Below are 19656 nucleotides of genomic sequence, written 5' to 3' on the forward strand. Positions count from 1 at the left end.
AGAGCGTGTACTTGAACATCTTTTGAATCCCCAAGAGTCCTCAATTCAGGAATCCATTTTGTTCAGATACCGTTGCCATCTTACAAGAGATATCATAATCGCCAAACATCTGCATGTACGTTACATCATAGAGGTGTTGGAAGACATAGTGTATTTGCCGATATACAGAAACCATTAAAGATATTCCTTGATCATGCGTCTTCACAGGTTTGAGGAAGAGGAGTGCCAGAGAGTTTGAGTGGACAAGCGGTGAAGCTCTCACGTACACAGACTGGTAAGAGGCAGCCTTATAAAGAATTAAAGACTGAGTGGGTTTTAACGTCCTTTAGCATATTATATCCGTTATGTCACGGCGTGTCATCACAATATAACCGTCATTTCACGGTGTGTCAGCACAATATAACCGTTATTTCACGGCTTGTCATCACAGTATATCCGTTATGTCACGGCGTGTCAGCACAATATAACCGTTATTTCACGGTGTGTCAGCACAGTATATACATTATTTTACGGCGTGTCAGCACAGTATATACATTATTTCACGGCGTGTCAGCACAGTATATCCGTTATTTCACGGCGTGTCATCACAGTATATCCGTTATGTCACGGCGTGTCAGCACAATATAACCGTTATTTCACGGCGTGTCAGCACAGTATATACATTATTTCACGGCGTGTCAGCACAGTATATACATTATTTCACGGCGTGTCAGCACAGTATATCCGTTATTTCACGGCGTGTCAGCACAGTATATCCGTTATTTCACGGCATGTCAGCACAGTATATCCGTTATTTCACGGCATGTCCGCTAACTTACTATGGGAGATAAGTCCCAAGTGTTTCAGGTCTCAGACGTATTCAACTTTGGAGAAATGAGCATGGTGCTCACAGACCAAGGATAATAATCAGGGTGGATCTTGGATTCGTATCAACGATCTAGGATTCTGGCACGCCAAAGGGACGCAACTTCTGCATAAGTATTATCGGCGCCCTAGCGGGCAAGCTCCCCCTTGCCAAAGATCCTTACATCCAGCCATCAATCATTGACTTCGCTTAGTTTCGACCTGACTTTGAGTTGCTTGGTGGTAGGTAAAGCTCCCAGGGTGACATTACGCTGTGCCTACAGGTTCTTTGACCCCGAGTCCCAGGTGGCACAGCCGGACGGTGGGGACCGGGAGCTGTGTGTGATGTTGAGGATGTCGGACGTGAGGAGGACGGCAATCTGGCATGACGTGGTGTGCGCCTTCGACAGGGTCCAGCAGTATGTGTGTGAGATGCCGCAGATCCAGGTGGACCCAGGTACCCGTGATAATCGATTACAGTAAAATGTATTTCTTCTCCGATACCTGTTTTTAGCCCTGGTATTGTCAAAGTCAAGTCAGTCTGTTACGACCGCCTCCGTGGTCTAGTGATAGAGCGCCCGCCCGGACCCCGGCCGCGTCGTACCACAAGGCGTAAAGAGGTGTTACTTTTTGTTACCCTGTCTGGCGCTCGGCATTAAGAGGCTAAAACAAGGACTGGTCGGCTCGGAGTCAGTATACTGTGTCTGAGTGGGGTATTCATGTTAAACTGCGGCATGGTATCTCAGTGAGCGAGCACTATAAATCGGCATCAGTCCGGACTACAGCAGCCACACACGCACGCACGCACGCACGCACGCACGCACGCACGCACGCAGACGCACGCACACACGCACACGCAGACACACACACACACACACACACACACGTTGCTTTACAATCGCAATAATCGTAGACGCCGCGTTAAACCCTATTTCACCTCACCTCACCTATTAACATATTGATTTACTATGTAGTTTTTAACAGTTTATACAGATACTTCAGCTTACCCGAACCTTCAAATAACCGTTGATACTGCAATTGTCCCATCTTATCTGAAGCCACTAAATATAATTATTCCATATTTCAATGTCTTAAAATAAGTTTTTTAAAGGCGATTCAGTCAACATTCAAAATGATTGTTATCATAATGATTATGATGATATTATAAAATTCTTCAGTTCCAGATGGAGCCGTGCGTAACGTGAGCTTCAATGCGACTGCGCAGAAAACTGGGTACTACTTCCGGTGTAACAACAGCGAGTACATCTCCCGGACACTGTGGTGTGACGGACGCACGGACTGTACAGATGGCAGCGATGAACGTAGCTGCGGTAATACGTAATATGTACTTTGTAGTCATACATGTGTGTCAGAAAACCCTGTTAATCCACAGTACCCAATGTGAGACGGAGGGGGTGAGAAAGGGGGGAGAGAGACAGTGAGAGAGGGGGGAAGAGAGAGAGAGATGGAGGAAGAGACAGTGAGAGAGGGAGGAAGAGAGAGATATGGAGGTAGAGACAGTGAGAGAGGGAGGAAGAGAGAGATGGAGGAAGAGAGAGGGAGGAAGAAAGAGATGAAGGAAGAGGGGCGAGAGACAGTGAGAGAGAGATGGAGGGAGGAAGAGAGACGGAGGAAGAGAGAGATGGAGGAAGAGGGGAGAGAGAGATGGAGGGAGGAAGAGAGAGATGGAGGAAGAGAGAGACGGGAGGAAGAGGGGAGAGAGAGATGGAGGGAGGAAGAGAGACAGAGGAAGAGAGAGATGGAGGAAGAGGGGAGAGAGACAGTGAGAGAGAGATGGAGGGAGGAAGAGAGACAGAGGAAGAGAGAGATGGAGGAAGAGAGAGATGGAGGAAGAGAGAGATGGAGGAAGAGAGAGATGGAGGAAGAGGGGAGAGAGAGATGGAGGGAGAGGGGAGAGAGAGATGGAGGGAGAGGGGAGAGAGAGATGGAGGAAGAGAGAGATGGAGGAAGAGAGAGATGGAGGAAGAGGGGAGAGAGAGATGGAGGGAGAGGGGAGAGAGAGATGGAGGGAGAGGGGAGAGAGAGATGGAGGGAGAGGGGAGAGAGAGATGGAGGGAGAGGGGAGAGAGAGATGGAGGGAGGAAGAGAGACGGAGGAAGAGAGAGTAAGGGAGGAGGAGAGAGTAGTGGTGGAAGGGAGAGAGACAGAGGAAGAGATATGGAGAGAGATAGATGGAGGAAGAGAGAGTGGTGGAGGAAGAGAAATGGAGGAAGAGGGAGCGGGGAAGGAATTGAGGGAGGAAGAGAGAGGGGAGAAAGAGAGATGGAGAGAGAGAGAGAGATTGACTGGTCCAGACTCAATTATCTACAGACCGCCGTCATATAGCTGGAACACTGCCGAGTGCGGCGTTAAAAAACAAACATACAAACATTGTTTGTCTGTTCCAGACCTAGTGCCTCGCACTTCGCTATGATATAGGTGTAATATCATAAACCTAGGTATAGAACCATATTTGCTTACTCACACGTAACACAGTTCTCAAATGTAGTAATATAAAATGTCAACGCCAGAGAATAACTAGTCTCGATTCTCCGACGAAACAGATTCCATCGGCGTGACCGGCAAATTAGAGGTGAACATTACATGAATAGATCACTGAAATTTAGTGATGACACCAGGAGTTTGTGAAAAGGCATGACTTGCCCTGCCCTACCAGTAGCACCCACTAAACTCACAATTTGCTTAAAAAAATGTGTTTGTTGCCTGATATCGCAAAGCAGTACTGCTGCCATGTTTATACTGCAACAGGCTTCAATCTTGGACATTATCTACATTGTGTGTTTTACATGTATTCATCTCTGATTCCGTTTCAGACGTGTCCTGCCCATCGCGTTTTAGATGTGACAATGGCCGCTGTTTGGCCTTCACCTTGCTGTGTGACTACAGGGACGACTGCGGGGACCAATCAGATGAGAGACAATGTGGTACACAGCATAAAGCTATATTTATTTATTTATTTATTTATCTATCTATCTATCTATCTATCTATCTACCTACCTATCTATCTATCTATCTATCTATCTATCTATCTATCTATCTATCTATCTATCTATCTATCTATCTATCTATCTATCTATCTATCTATCTATCTATCTATCTATCTATCTATCTATCTATCTATCTATCTATCTATCTATTAAGAAAAATATGATGCTGTGTTGTGATGATGTTTTTTACATCCTTGGATGTTCTAGCGTCCATGGCCTGCCGTGCTGACGAGTGGATGTGCGCCAGTGGTCAGTGCATCCCCCGGTCAGACCGCTGTGACCTCAACACACAGTGTCAAGATGGTTCAGATGAGGACATGTGTGGTAACTATGGTGATGATCTTCCAAGCAGACAAAACCCTTTCCATAATCTTAAAGAAAAGAATTCTGATAAAAGCAAAGTCCATTGTACGATTTCGACTACGTCATAAGTCTGTGTTCATGAAACCCCGTCAAATACCAGGTGTTCCCGAAAAGCGGAGCGTATCCTGTGTCACCATGACAACCATCTCAAACATAGGTACAGACAAGAGTTCAATTGTACTTATACATGTACAAGTCAAATAAGGAACGGCATGTGCCATCGGTATGGTCATTGCTGCCTAAAATTTCGAAATGTCCTTATCATTGGAAGACATGCTAGATTGTACCTCATAGCCCTGGACCTGCTGGAATACGCGACCTAGTTAATGTACATACAGAAACTCATACGTACAGTAAACTACGGTTATAACGAACTCAAGGGGACCACTAATTTTGGTTCGTTATAACCGTAGTTCGTTAAAAGCATATATACAGCATAACGACAGCAAATAGTCGGGACAAAAAAGTAGGTTCGTTATATCCGTCAGTTCGTTATAAGCGTGTTCGTTATAAACGTAGTTTACTGTATATCGGGTGTAGAATAGGGAATTGTAAAGGGTACCTTTATAATTTTTGTAAGGAGGGATGTTGTGTTCACATTTTGAATATACCTACGCTTTCATTGGGATATCAGTTTAAAATATACACGTTAATGTCCATAAACGAAGATATTGTAGTACGTTTATCATGATATTATGTATTTTTGTACGTAATTCGGGTGGATGTACACAGACCCATGAAGATCCGGGGTAACATACGTCTTCAGCAACCCATGCTTGTCGTAAAAGGCAACTAACGGTATCGGGTGGTGAAGCTCGCTGACTTGGTTGATGCATGTCAGTGTATCCCATTTGCGTGGATCAATCACGGGCTTGTCTGGTCCAGACTCAATTATATTCAGACAGCCGTCATATAACTGGAAGATTTCTGATTGCAGCGTTAAACAACAAACAAACAGCATTGTGATCGTCAATACACCCGTGTTGCAGATGTCTGCCCCGAGCCAGCGTTTCAGTGTTACGACCGTCTCTGCATCCACGAGGCCAATGTCTGTGACGGCCACATAGACTGTGGCGGGGTGTACAACGAGGACGAGGGGACGTCGTGTAGGATCCGGGCACATCCGTCCTGTGGGGCGTGGCACGCCCTTGGGGCACGGGATAACGGTGCCTACACCCTCACGGATGGGGATGGAGGTGTGTGTGAGTGTCGCGGGCGATGAGGTAGCCTATTGGTTAAAGCGTTCGCTTGTCACGCCAAAGACCATTCCCCACATGGGTACAATGTGTGAAGCCCACTGTGATAAAACCTCACTCACTCACTCACTCACTCACTCACTCACCCACTCACCCACCCACTCACCCACTCACCCACTCACCCACCCACTCACTGATATCATAACAAATAATATCGATAATAGAATTAGGTTCAGTATCCCGGAATATTTGCATTTAGTATTCCCTTTTAAGCAGGTATTATGTGTGTGAGTCTGTGGGTATTGTATGGTCAATATGGCTGCTGACTATGGATAATACATGATAAGGTGGACCCTGAACAAATTTCAGTTGATAGTAGTTCATCGTATTCTCGCTGTAAATTTACATATATGTATACACCAGGACATTTAATTGAGCACCTCCTGTTTTTGTCCAAAGTGTCGATACCGTTTGTTGGCAGAAGTTCTGTCATCCATGTGGGGGTTACCCCCGCTACTGATTTGTAGGACTTCTCTGTGTGAGATTACAACGAACATTTTCGGACAGCAATGGTCATATTTACCCGATCATACAACGTTCAAGATCCATGATTATTTTGTTTCCGATTTTGACTCAGTTACAATACTGTCGAAACTGTGGTACTGATTAAAACATGGCACATTCTCATCATTATCTGTGTTTTCGTTAGTCAGGCCTCATCTTCCAGATGGCATTTATTTTTCAAACATTTTTTCAGACTCGACGCGAGTGGATTTTTTTAAATCATTTCCACGTATACACATGTTCTGATACTTGTACTATGGTTAGCCTCTAAGAGAGTGAGTTTGATTTTACGCCGCTTTTAGCAATATTCCAGCAATATCACGGCGGGGAACACCAGAAATGGGTTTCACACATCGTACCCATGTCGGGAATAGAACCCGGGTTTTCGGCGTGACGAGCGAACGCTTTAACCACTAGCCTACCCGGCCGCCCGATACTCTAAGAAGCATGGTAAATCTAAGCATTCTGTTATCACAAGGCTGCACTATTGTTAACTGAAGCCGCACTTTCCGTGTATGTTCATTCAGGCTGAGTTATAGTTTGTGTCATTTGTGACCAACTCGTGTTATTCCGTGATAAGCCGAATAGCCCCTCTCATGGCCATTTTTGCGACCGGGTTCCGTCTTAGCGCAAACAGGCATACCTAAAACAATTATCAACTCGTTGCGTAATGGTTCACACATTTTCCTCATATATCATATATTTTTCAGATGCAATTTAAAGCACATCGGGACGTGTGGAATTATACAGTATGATTGAACACATTTAACTGTGTCTTTAGTATATTTTTAGATGCAAGACATTTGTAAAATCAAAATTATTTCTGAGGGATTCTTTGACGAAGAACTAGAAATCATCCGTGCATTCTGATTGGTTTGTCGTATTTTCGCACATAACATTCATCCATTCGTCACCACTCGCCCCTTTCCGTAACCTGCAAAAGAAGCTTGTCCCGGAATAACACGAGTTGGTCACGAATGAACATTCATCGATGGGGGGACGAGTTTTCTTGCAGGTTACGGAAAGGGGCGAGTGGTGACGAATGAGTTTGTGTATGAACATGGCGGTGACAGTTGTGGGGAAAAGACGCTCGTCTGCCACGGCAGGAAACGGGAATACTCCAAAGAAAACGCCCATTCTCATATTCTTGGACTGATTTTATAGCATCATAGGGGACGGCGGATAGCTTAGTGGTTAAAGTGTTGGTTAGTTACGGGGGTTCGATTCCACATACGGGTACAACATGTGAAGCCCGATGTAATAAAGCTTGAATATTCCTAGAAGCGACATAAAATCAAACGCACTCACCAACACATTTAGGAATAATCAACACAGTTAGGAATAACTTAAAATACGATCCAGTGATCTGTTTGTCCTCACGTGACTTGTTTCTGCAGGCACATTTCCCGTGGAGTGTATATTCGACCACAGCAGAGACAGGGTTGCTACTGTCATCCATCACGACCAAGAGGACGTGGTTGTCATGGATACAATTTCAGCCGCACGGCATCACATCAACTACAACATTGCCATGGACAGCGTCATGTACGTGCTACAGGGGTCGCAGTCCTGTAGTCAACGGGTGGACGTAGACTGCCAATATGTTTACAGAGCCATGTCTAACAGTATCTCCTGGCTCGACGTCAAGGGAGGCCGCCATCTTTTCCACAACTCTTCCAAACCCAACTGCAGCTGTGAGCTGGAGTATGCTTGTGACATGGGACAAGAGAGGTGAGTGTTTTCTGCAAGGAGGGCTATTTGTTATAACCACGACCTAAAAGGACAGGAGGTATATAGTTATACCAAGGAATTCCGTCTGTCCTTCCAAGGACATTTTGTGTGCGACCTATAACTTGAAAACTACTATAGATTGTTTTCAAATTTCGGGGAACACGTTTTATACCTATTGGAGGGGCGAAGTGCGAAGTTGATTTCAATATTTGTATTTTCTGAAAAGATTACAGCTTTTTTTTTCATTTTTTACTTTGAATGCTTTTACTTAAACATGAGTGTGACCTTTAGCTACCGCATGGTTCAGAGTCGATTATAACTACTCTCTCATATAGCTGGAGTATTCCTGAGTGCGGTGGGGCGGTCGGGCAGCCTAGTGGTTAAGCGTTCGCTCGTCACGCCGAAGACCCGGGTTCGATTCCCGACATGGGTACAATGTGTGAAGCCCATTTCTGGTGTCCCCCGCAGTGATATTGCTGGAATATTGCTAAAAGCGGCGTAAAACCATACTCACTCACTCACTCCTAAGAGCGGCGTTAAACATCGAAAAAAAAATCCAACACAGGATATTGAATTTTATATATATTGGATATTAAATAACGCGGTTTTATCCCTTTAATACTAATAGTGGGGAGGGGTGGGCTTTGTTCTGTTTCTCCTTTGTGTTTTTCTTGTTTTTGTTTTTTGTAAGGATGGGGTTGTCGTTTTTGGTTGGAGAATGTTAAACAAAGAATGAATTATATGACGTTGACATGATGACTCTCCACAGGTGCTTTTGTGACGTCATAGTGCAACAAGCATGGAACATGCTACCAGACACGACACGGCTTCACGACCACGGCGACATCGTCGACAAACAGTTCCTACCCATCAGCGGCATCAACATCAGCGTGGTGAACGAGTACGGCAGCATCCGCTTCACAGTGGGCCCGCTTGTGTGTGTGGAGGGTAGGTACTGTGCTGTGCTTATGTTTGTTTGTTTGTTTGTTTGTTGTTTAACGCCACCCTCAGCACTAATATGTCCGGGAGAAGGCATGAGGAAAATGGTTGACCAGTTCACCTGCAATGTTAGACTTTTGTGCTTTTGTTAATCTCATGTTGTTCTTGATTCTTGTTGGCTAAATTGTCTCATGATGTGATTCTCTTTGTGGTCTCAGAGAAGCACAACGCGACCACACAGATGATGTGCAAGTCTGGCATCACCGCCGACGTCGCCACTCGGTGTGTCCTGGACTACAATCAACACGGCGGAGTGGTTGGATGTCGTGATCTGACCCATCTGCTCGGCTGTGGTAGGTACATGTGCTGGAGTTAGCACATGAACACTTGATCACAAAATCTCATAGAACTCTTGTCAAAGGAGGCTAGTGGTATTTCAAAAGCAGAGCTTATGTTCAAGATCACATGGCTTGTAAAACCACACACAAAGACACATATAACATTATTATTATAAACGAATAAATCTCTTCTTGTGATGAAACATTTTGATCAATATTGTGACCCTCCGGCGAACATCAAAATGTGTTAAAAGAATCAGTGGTATCAAACTTCAACTATAATGCTGTTGGTTGGTTTGTTGTTTAACGCCGCACTCAGCAATATTCCAGCTATATGACGGCGGTCTGTATATAATCAAGTCTGGACCAGACAATCCAGTGATTGATATCATGAGCATCTATCCACGCAATTGGGATCGATGACATGCATCAACCAAGTCACCGAGCCTGACCACCCGATCCCGTTAGTCGCCTCTTACGACAAGCACAGTCGTACAGTTAATCGACGTGAGAATATGCGGGGAATACCCACCTGTTCATAAAATCGACTTGTCCGACATTGCCGTTTCTATTCAGGGAGTCATCATTATTTAAATACGGGTAAATATTTTTAAAGCTTGTACATTTTATCATCACCCTTAAAGAGGTTGTACATTATGTTGATATCTCATGAGAAATAAACGACTCGTTGTCGTTGGTTATCGTACAATGCTTAACAACTCCCACTTTTCCTTTATTTCTTAAATAGCTTGAGTTTACCTCGGGTTCAGTCGAGTGTTAGAATAAAATGGTTGGGTATTATGCTGACATATCTTCGTGTCTGCTCCAGGCGATTTCGTGTGCCCAGTGAACTATATGAAGTGTCCAGACAGTTTCTGTCTGCCTCTGAGGCGAGTCTGTGACGGTCACCGTGACTGTCTAGACGGACGTGACGAGCAGCAGTGTGGTGAGTTGGAGTGAGAGAGTGAGTGAGTATGGATTTTACACCGCTTTTAGCCATATTCCAGTAAATATCACGGCGGCGGACACCAGAAATGGTTTTCACACATGTGGGGAATCGAACCCTGGTCTATGGCGTGACGAGTCAACGCTTTAATCACTAGGCTACCCCACCACCCATTGAGTTGGACATCAACAAGGTCGTCTTACAAAATGTTAACAGAACACTTAACTTAATATTTGTTTGTTTCACGCCCCACTCAGCAATAGTCCAGCGATATGACGACGGTCTGTTGATAATCGAGTCTGGGTCAGACATACATAAACCAACTCAGCGAACCTGACCAATTAATCCCGTTAGTCGCCTTTTACAAGGATGGATTGCTGAAGACCAATTCTAAGCTGGCTGAATCCTTATAAACCTAATCAGTGTTTATATGATGCGCAAGGATTATGAATCCTTAATTATATTTGCTGTCTCTATAGACAAAGAAATAATTTACGTTTTTACCTTTTTTTAAGGATCCGAAGACCATAAATCACGTTTATGTTTCTTATCGAGTCTCTTAAATGTTTATTCAAAACAAATATTTCTGAAGCAGATCGATATAAGAAGGGATATAACTCTGTCGCAGCTTTCCATCTTCCAGAGGCAAGGGCGTTAACTGACTATAAAAGTCCTATTTCCAGCCTTGCCAAACCAAGCTGGCGGCGCATCAATGCAATCGACTGAAGTCTGCACGACAGTTTACGAACCGGATGTCAATTTCGTTACGCGATTTTGATTGGACTATAGCAAAGACTCGTTAGTCCAGCCAAAATACAACTCCGGAATTCCAGCCTATTTCAGCAAGGGTGGAAACGGGACTTTTATGGTCCCTTATCTCCCTTGCCTCGGGAAGATGCAGCTTCAAGAAACTTGGTGTATTCTTAAATATCAGCCACTACTCGGCCATACTTTTAAAACATGACTACTTGTTTTATATACTTTTTCATCTTGTTTCGACCACCTACCCCGTGTTCTTTTAACAATAACTGCTAACATAGAAAAATATAAAGCCATTGTCGTGTTAACCTCTTCGATGTTTCAGACAGCTGGGTCTGTCCTAACCTGTTCCGGTGCGGTGATGGCGGGACGTGCCTGACCTGGGACCAGGTGTGTGACGGAAGAGAACACTGTCCCAGGGGGGACGACGAGCGCGACTGTGACCCCACCTGTCCGGAGGGATGTACATGTCAGGATATGGCCACTAGGTGTCAGCACCTCTCCCTTGATGTCGCCAGTGCCATTCCCAATGACACCAAGAACCTTGACCTCAGCCGCATCAACATTCCTGACTTTGAGAATTACTCATTTAATGGCCTGGATTCTCTTCTGTACTTGAACTTGTCTGACTGTGGTATTCTAGACCTGACGAATACCTCCTTCGTGGATCTAATCAGCCTCATGTATCTAGACCTCAGTAACAACCTGATTACCTCCCTTGTGGAGAACGTGTTCTTTGGTGTCAGGAACCTGAAACACCTAATTTTATCTGGAAACAAAATGTTGTCTTACATCTCCCCGGGAGCTTTCAATGGCCTGTGGAACCTTCCTGTTTTAGACCTTTCTGGGCTGTCTGTCGCCAACCTACAAGAAAATGCATTTTCGGGATTAACAAACTTAAAACGTTTGAATTTGAGCAACACGGGTCTTGTTGCGGTCGAGACTGGGGCTTTCAGTGAGCTTGATAATCTTATCAGTCTTGACCTGAGAACGAATACTATCAAAAGTTTTGATGGAGGGGTGTTTTCAGGTCTGACTGGACTACAAGATCTTGTGACCGATGCTTACGAGTTCTGTTGTATTCGGCCAATCAGTGTCACCCAGGCGAAGTGTCTACCCCCACCTGATGAGTTCTCATCCTGTTCAGATTTGATGAAGAACGTCACCCTTAGAATTAGTCTGTGGGTGTTGGGAGCAGTTGCTCTGCTAGGCAACTCAATAGTTCTCTTCTACAGACTCATTTATGACAGAGCCGGACTCAAGCGAAACAACGGAATCTATGTCGCTAACCTCGGCGTGTCCGACTTCCTAATGGGCGTCTATATGTTCATCATTGCTGGAGCAGACACCCACTTCCGGGGATGGTACAACTGGAACGACACCTGGTGGCGAGAAAGTGAACTGTGTCAGCTGGCTGGCTTCTTGTCTACTCTGTCCAGTGAGGTTTCCACCATCTTCCTTTGCATCATCACCATTGACCGACTTGTCGCTCTCAAGTCTCCTTTCTCCGCTTTTGCCCAGAATTCCAAGCTAGCGTGTGTGGTCTGTGTGGTCACTTGGCTCTGTGGCTTGGCTCTTGCTGGAGTTCCACTGTTGCCATTGGAATACTTCAGGGGCAGGTTCTACTCCCGTTCTGGGGTGTGTCTAGCTTTGCCCCTCACCAGAGATAAACCACCTGGGTGGGAATATGCAACGGCAGTGTTTGTTGTGTTCAATTTCCTGTGTTTTGTCGTCATTGCTGTGGGGCAGGCTGGGATCTACCGCGACATCCGGGGCAGACCGGAAGTGACGGTGCAGAAGGGAGACGTGCAGTTGGCCCGGAAGTTGTCTCTCATCGTCATGTCGGACTTCCTGTGCTGGTTCCCTATCTGTGTTATGGGTGAGTATATCTAGCGAAAATGTTCTCCGAACTTGTATGCCTGAAGTTGAGTGTATAAGTTTGGTTTAGCGCCGTTTTGAAGAGTATTCCAGTTATATCACGACGTGTCATTTTAATGTGGGAGAAAAGACCTAAGTGATGGAGGTCTCAGACGTTTACCACTTCGGTGAAACCCACGAGCACGGGGATGGTGCTGACAAACCTAGAAACATAATCGGGGCGAACCGGGATTCGAACCCACGATCATAGGTTTCTGGTACACCCAATGGATGCGACTTTTTATAGCGAACTGCGGCGACTCAGACGGCAGTGTAACCCGAGCCCCCCTCTTAAAGATGGATAATTTCCTCTGAAATCATGATTTGTTTTGTTAAAACGCGCACTTCGTTATAATAGAATGCATGGCATAGACAAGTATCACTGCTACTGCACACAACGGTATGAATGCTGCACAAAGCTCTAGATGGAATAAAATTGAAGTCTTATCATTGCCATTGCTGGCAAGTTCCTGTCGACACTTAATTGAAACTCGGTGATGCAGTATCAAGAATTTAGTGGCATCTAAGCTGTACTTCATAACTTAAAATTTTCATATTCAAATCATGTTCATTGAACGAACGGATTTAATGTGCATGTTGAAACTGCTTATCCAAGAAGTTGTCTATGGGTGGTCACACTATCGCTTCCTTGTAACACAGGCTTGCTTGCACAAAGCGATCTTTTCTTGTAAGTCTTTGATAAAGAATGGGAGTTATGACTGTCTTACCACAACTGTTGCTTTTTGTGAAACTGGGACCGCTGGCACAAAGGTCCTATAACTCTATTACTATGACTGAAGGAAATCGTAGTACTAAGATCGCTTTGTGAACCTGGTTCGTGTTCAAAGCCAGACATGCTATACATGTCACTTGCCCATGGAGTGGCCAATGCATTCACTCACTCATCTCAAATACTACCACGGCTCTGTCTTGCTATTTCTGCTAGGCCTGATGGCGATGCGAGGTCACGTGATCCCCGGAGAGGTGTACACATGGACTGCAGCCTTCATCCTCCCCATCAACTCCGCCCTCAACCCCCTCCTCTACACCCTGTCATCGGCTACCTCAACAAACCTTAGGAGGAAGGTGGGTCATTAAACTGTCCCCACCTGTCAATCAAGCTATGAAATCATGATGAACCCAATTAATTTGTAATGCGGCTTGTATTGGTTTCAGCATCAACAGCATGATTTTCAGGTTCAATGTTTTCCGTCTTTTCACTTCTGTTACAGATCGTGAGGGGAGTGTTAGGCAGTGGACGATCCAACCCCCTGTCCTCAGCCAATGACTGTAAATATTGCCTCAATTATAAACTCGAAAACTGTTTTGGATTAAACAGTATTAAATGACACAAACTCATGTTTGTAGGAGGCGACTAACGGGATCGGGTAGACAGGCTCGCTGACTTGGTTGATGCATGTCATCGTGTCCCAATTGTGTAGATCGATGCTCATGATGCCAATCAATGAATTGTCTGGTCCAGACACATTTATTTAGAGACCGCCGTCATATAGCTGGAACATTGCGGAGTGCGGCGTTAAACATCAAACAAACCACACCAGTCTCGTAGCTGAGTTTATGACAACTGTGCCGGTGTTTTATAGGTTTTCTTAAGAAGTATTTTAGAATGTACATTTAAAGAATATAAATTCTGCCCAGCAATGTTTGGTAAAAATAATTTCCATTCTCCATTAGAGTTAGTGTTATAGTTTGACAGTGGAAGTGAATCTGAGGTATAACTTTCCTTGTTACCCTACCTCACACTGAAACAGTAGCAAGAAAGAGTACCATGTGAAAAGCATGAAAGTTACAAACCATTATTAAGTATTAACGGTCAGTAAGCAATATATTTATATAGTCGCAGTTACTTTTGCTTTTCAGTGTAGGGGCGGTCGGGTAGCCTAGTGGTTAAAGCCGTCGCTCGTCACGCGGAAGACCAGGGTTCAATTCCCGAAATGGGTTAATGTGTGAAGCCCATTTCTTTTGTCCCTCGCCGTGATATTGCTGGAATATTGCTAAAAGCGGCGTAAAATCATACTCACTCACTCACTCACTCACCTTTTCAGTATTTTACAATTATAAGGTTTTTCCCTAAATAAGTGAGACCCATGTTTTACATGTTTTTGGAATGGCCAAACACGTCCTTTATAATTGTCATTGTGTATTCATAATTCTTATTCTGAAACTTTTTTTTTTAAAACCAAAATTATGAATTATTCCCCTCAGCAACCCGCATCTCTGAAAGTCGCGGTATCTCCCGACGACGTCACCGTGGTCGGCAGCCATCTCATGCTGACGCCGTGAAGACGCCAGACGGCGCCGTGAGTTTGAGGACGGCCATCTTGGCAGGACTTGACGTCACCGAGATGTTGTATATCTGTCAGGGGGTGACGAGGTCACTGGAGGTGATGCACAGTCACCATCTTGCGTGTACCAGTCTGTCCGAGGATAGTGTAATCATCTTCTATAAACAAGGGGTGCGTATAGCTCTGTCATGGGATTGAGTGAGTTGGGCTTAACGCCGCTTTGAACACTATTTCACGTCAGCTTAATGTGGGAGGAAAGCCTGGAGTGATGCAGGTCTCAGACATTTACCACTTTGATGAAACCACAAGCACGGATACAGTGCTGACAAACATAGAAACATAATCGGGGAGAACCGGGATTCGAACCTATGGTCATATGTTTCTGGCGTGCCCAAGGGACGCAACTCTGTATAACGAATTACGGCGCTTAGACGACAGAACCACATATACCCTCTGTATATTTTATTGCATACAGTACTATTGATTATGCATGTACTTATTTTGAAGCTTAACATCTAAACCTAATCTAAACGTGTTTAGAACTTAGACATGTTCACGAAAAAGTAGAGAATATACTTGATCTTTGTATTTTATATTATTACCTACTTCTTGCAAGTGCTATGGAGGTATGTAATTGTTTTAGAACAGATATACTGTCGTGTACCATTCATGACCAGCCTTCGTGAGTGAGAGAGTGAGTTGGGTTTTACGCCGCTTTATGCAGTATTTCAGCAAACACGGGCCTTGAGGTAGTTTTGTGTAAAAATAAATTGGTTCAATGAAGACTGGGGTAAGAAAATATTTGCAACCACAATACCCCTAACGTGTTTGATTTTTTTGTTTATAATTAGTGCCGAAAAAAGTAAATTTATAATTTTTCAAAGACAATATGTTCTAGCTACCCATCAATATTTGTGTATTAAATTAAAAAAACATTTTAAAGTTTTAGTTAAGTTTTTAAAAAAATTGCTGACTTAGCACCAGTGCAGTTCATTTTTTTATATAATATAACTAACTTAAGATAATGTCATATGATAAATCAACTGAGAGGTATAGTTTCTTTTGCTCCTCTATATATATTTGCACATTAAATACTGGATTCTATGAATAGTTTTTTTTTCCATTTTGCTTTGAGTCACGGGTTTTAGGGCGGTATTTGAAGTGGCATTTGTTTCACTTGGGCCTTCATGGTTTTCATTTTATAACACTTCAACTGGTTGTATGTCTTCTTACCATCCCAATTCAGCTATTCCAGGAAAAGTTTTTAACAAAGAATATGAACGTGTTTCTCGTCTAAATACTAAATATGTTTAGAATTTATACACTATTTTAAACATGTTTAGGTCTCAAATCGATTATTCGGAAAGAACTTGTGTATAGGATGGCATCACGTTTTTGCAACGTAACATTCCCATTTACAATGTAACATTCCCATTTACAGTGTAAAATTCCCGTTTACAGTGTAACATTCCCATTTACAGTGTAACATTCCCATTTACAGATGATGACCCAGGTAGGCATTAGTGATGAGATGACACCCATCAAGGACGGGTACAACCCCTCCCATGACGTGCAGCAGCTGGGTCACATGGTTCAACTGATGCTGACAATGGGGAAGAGGAACATCCAATAAACGCTGTACCTGCTATTCCTACATAACTAGCTCTGTAATTGTGTCGTACTTTACTTTATTTACAGCAATGTAATGTGTGTATTTGTCTCATAAAACAGAGATGCTCGCTTGTCACGCCGAAGATCCAACATTGGTATAATATTCTTACTCTCACTGCCGTGATATTGCTGGGATGCTGTCATCTTCCCCAGAGGACACGGGTGGCCCAGTCGACTAAGTTGCGTCCCTTGGGCACGCCAGAAACCTATGATTGTGGGTTCGAATCCCGGTTCGCCCCAATTATGTTTCTAGGTTTGTCAGCACCATACCCGTGCTCGTGGGTTTCACCGAAGTGGTAAACGTCTGAGACCTGCATCACTTCGGGCTTTCCTCCCACATTAAGCTGACATGCCGTTATATAACTGTAATACTGTTAAAAGCGGCGTTAAACCCAACTCACTAACTCACTCACTGTCATCTTCCCGACGAAACCGTATCCACTACCTTATATCAAAGCCTAGTTTTCTACTCTTGCCACGTCAAGCTCCCTTCTCTTGATTCGATCCTGGCGCGTAGATCACGAGTTCTGCCCCTTGTAATGAAAACGCGTTATCCAATCAGATCGCTGTTCTTATCTCGCATGGCTTCACAAAGGTGGCGACTACCATAGACGACGATCAAGTCGATCAGTAACGAAACATTCGCGATTTCATTCCTGACAGACAAACACAGGCAACCGTCGAGGAGTTTAAAGGATAAAATAGACATTTATGTCAAAGACTGGCAGCGGCAAAATACTTTGTGAGACGTTCTCTAATTGGACTATCGATATGTGCGATAGTCCAATCATATTTAGCCGAGGAAACTGGACGTGATGTGGCAAGGGTGGAAACAAGACTTTAATGAGAAGAAAAGGCTAATTGGCGCTCTGGCCTCGGGAAGATGGGAGTTTTCTGAAACCATGTTTACTCGTTTACTCCAGTGCATGTCTCTCAAGTACGACCTTTCGTTTCAGTCTGGCGCGCAATAATTAAAATATCATATACAAATATGTCAAATACTAGATTTCTCACATACTATTGAACACCTTTGTGTCAAACTTGAAGGGACCCGAAAAAGGTTCTACCTATTGAAGTGTTCGACACCCCCGAAAACACATTGTCAACGTCATTCACAACACCATAATAATCTGACTTATTAAATCAGTACGACACAACAGCCAATTCGACAAAATTGTGGTCATCTGCATTTCCTATAGTAATTGATAATATGATACATAACAGTATATATGTGATATTTATGATACGGAAATGAAATTCAATTTGAACATCTGCAACTGATATTCGTGATTGCAACAACACTGACGTGAATGAGTGAGTTGAGTTTAGTGCCCTTTCTGTTACAGCCCACGTGTTAGCTTAACCTAGGAGTGAGTGGGTGAGTGAGTTGGGTTTAACGCCGCTTTTAACAATATTCCAGTTATATCACGGTGTGTCAGCTTAGTGTGGGAGGAAAGCCCGAAGTGATGCAGGTCTCGGACGCTTACCACTTCGGTGAAACCCACGAACACGGGTATGGTGCTGACAAACCTGGAAACATAATCGGGGCGAACCGGGATTCGAACCCACAATCATAGGTTTCTGGCGTGCCCAAGGGACGCAATTCTGCACAGCGAATTGCGGCACCTTAGACGACTGGGCCACCCGTCCCCCCCTTAACCAAGGACGTGAGCTGGAAGTGATGTAGATCTTAGACGTTAAACACTTTGGTGAAAGCCACGAGTATGGAATGGTGCTGACAAACTAAGAATTATTAACAGGGCGAATTTTGAATAGGTTTCATGCGTGCCAAAGGGACGCAACTCTCGAATTGCGACACTGTAGACGACTTGGCCACCCATGCCCCCTTGTGCGAATAAACTTTCAACTATTTTTCCAAACATAAAATGTTATGCTGGTGGCGACACATAAACGGCGCTGTTATCTGTATGGTATTGATCCAAGCAACATTACTACAAGTACAATCGAAGAGATACTAGATTCTTGCCTAGTTACATTGTTCATATATTGGTTGTTTATTATCACTCGGTCACCTGTCTATCAAGGATCACGGGTGGCCCTGTGGTCTATTGTGTCCCCTAGCTATACCAGAACCCGCTTGTTGTGGGTTCGACCCTTGGTTTGACAGCACCCAAATGTCACTGATTACACGTAGTAAACGTCTAAAACCATCGTAAGTTAGTTAGGACTTCTCTGTTACATTAAGCTGCCACGTCATGATCCTTCATAAATACAGATCAGAGCAGCACAAACTAACACTGGACCTTCCGTGTGATGAGCGGACGAGCGGACGCTTTAACCACTGTGCTAATCCCAGATTTTAAAAGAGTTCCTTGCAAGTTATCGTATGACATTCAAACTACCCATCGGGGGCGGTGCGGTAGCCTAGTACTTAAAGCGTTCTCTCGTCACGCCGAAGACCCGGGTTCGATTCCCAACATGGGTACAATGTGTGAAGCCAATTTCTGGTGTCCTCCGTCTGATGTTGCTGGAATATTGCTAAAAGCGGCATAAAACCATACTCACCCAAACGACTCATCCACGTGGATATTTATGCGTTTAGAGGATGCTAAATGAGTCTCATTTCATCCTTCAAACGCGTTAAAATTATATTTGATTTGTTTATTTGTGTCAAATAAATAAAAGGTATAATACATTGTATGTCTAAATGGATCTTTTTTTGTGTTGTACTGTATTTGTTAAATGTGTTTTATCACAGGAGGTACTTTAGTTGGGCTACGTATATATTCAAATAGAACGAAGAATCGTATTACGTCAATACACGACAATGCACGTATTGACGTATATGTTGACAACAGTGCCTGTAAAGGAATGTGCCCTTCCTTCCTTTGTGGGTTTGTTGAATATTGTGGATTATTGTTAATGAACATTAAAAAAAGTCTTTCAAGTGCGAATTTGTTTTACAAAGGCATGTTTTAAGTAGACGCTAAACCACATGGCGTAGCGACTCTCATCTCGAGGGTGGCGCTCCCAGAGACAGCGGTATTTCTATGAAGTTGTTGTGTGAGGGAAATATATAAATGGTTTTAAGTTCCAGATAAATGTGAGCGTGGT

The 19656-nt window shown here is 43.9% G+C and overlaps 1 protein-coding gene across 1 annotated transcript; it reads left to right on the forward strand.

The window, feature by feature from the left end:
- Nucleotides 1-1327: 1327 nt before the first annotated feature.
- LOC139445440 (G-protein coupled receptor GRL101-like) lies at nt 1328-16543 on the forward strand. Its single transcript, XM_071226587.1, has 14 exons — nt 1328-1349; nt 2022-2174; nt 3678-3788; nt 4059-4175; nt 5204-5410; nt 7372-7705; nt 8475-8653; nt 8863-8997; nt 9812-9928; nt 11013-12566; nt 13551-13690; nt 13837-13894; nt 14831-15081; nt 16412-16543. Exons 1-14 carry the CDS (start codon nt 1328-1330, stop codon nt 16541-16543), a joined length of 3510 nt encoding a protein of 1169 aa, XP_071082688.1.
- Nucleotides 16544-19656: the final 3113 nt, after the last annotated feature.

This window comes from Haliotis cracherodii, unplaced genomic scaffold (assembly GCF_022045235.1).
Source record: "Haliotis cracherodii isolate W230 unplaced genomic scaffold, xgHalCrac1.p SCAF_6, whole genome shotgun sequence".
Classification (NCBI taxonomy): domain Eukaryota; kingdom Metazoa; phylum Mollusca; class Gastropoda; order Lepetellida; family Haliotidae; genus Haliotis; species Haliotis cracherodii.

Coding starts and splice junctions, on each gene's coding strand:
- LOC139445440 (XM_071226587.1), top strand. CDS start 1,328: ATGTATTTCTTCTCCGATACCT. Junction 5,411..7,371: donor CCTCACGGATGGGGATGGAG/GTGTGTGTGAGT, acceptor TTGTTTCTGCAG/GCACATTTCCCGTGGAGTGT. Junction 8,998..9,811: donor GACCCATCTGCTCGGCTGTG/GTAGGTACATGT, acceptor TGTCTGCTCCAG/GCGATTTCGTGTGCCCAGTG.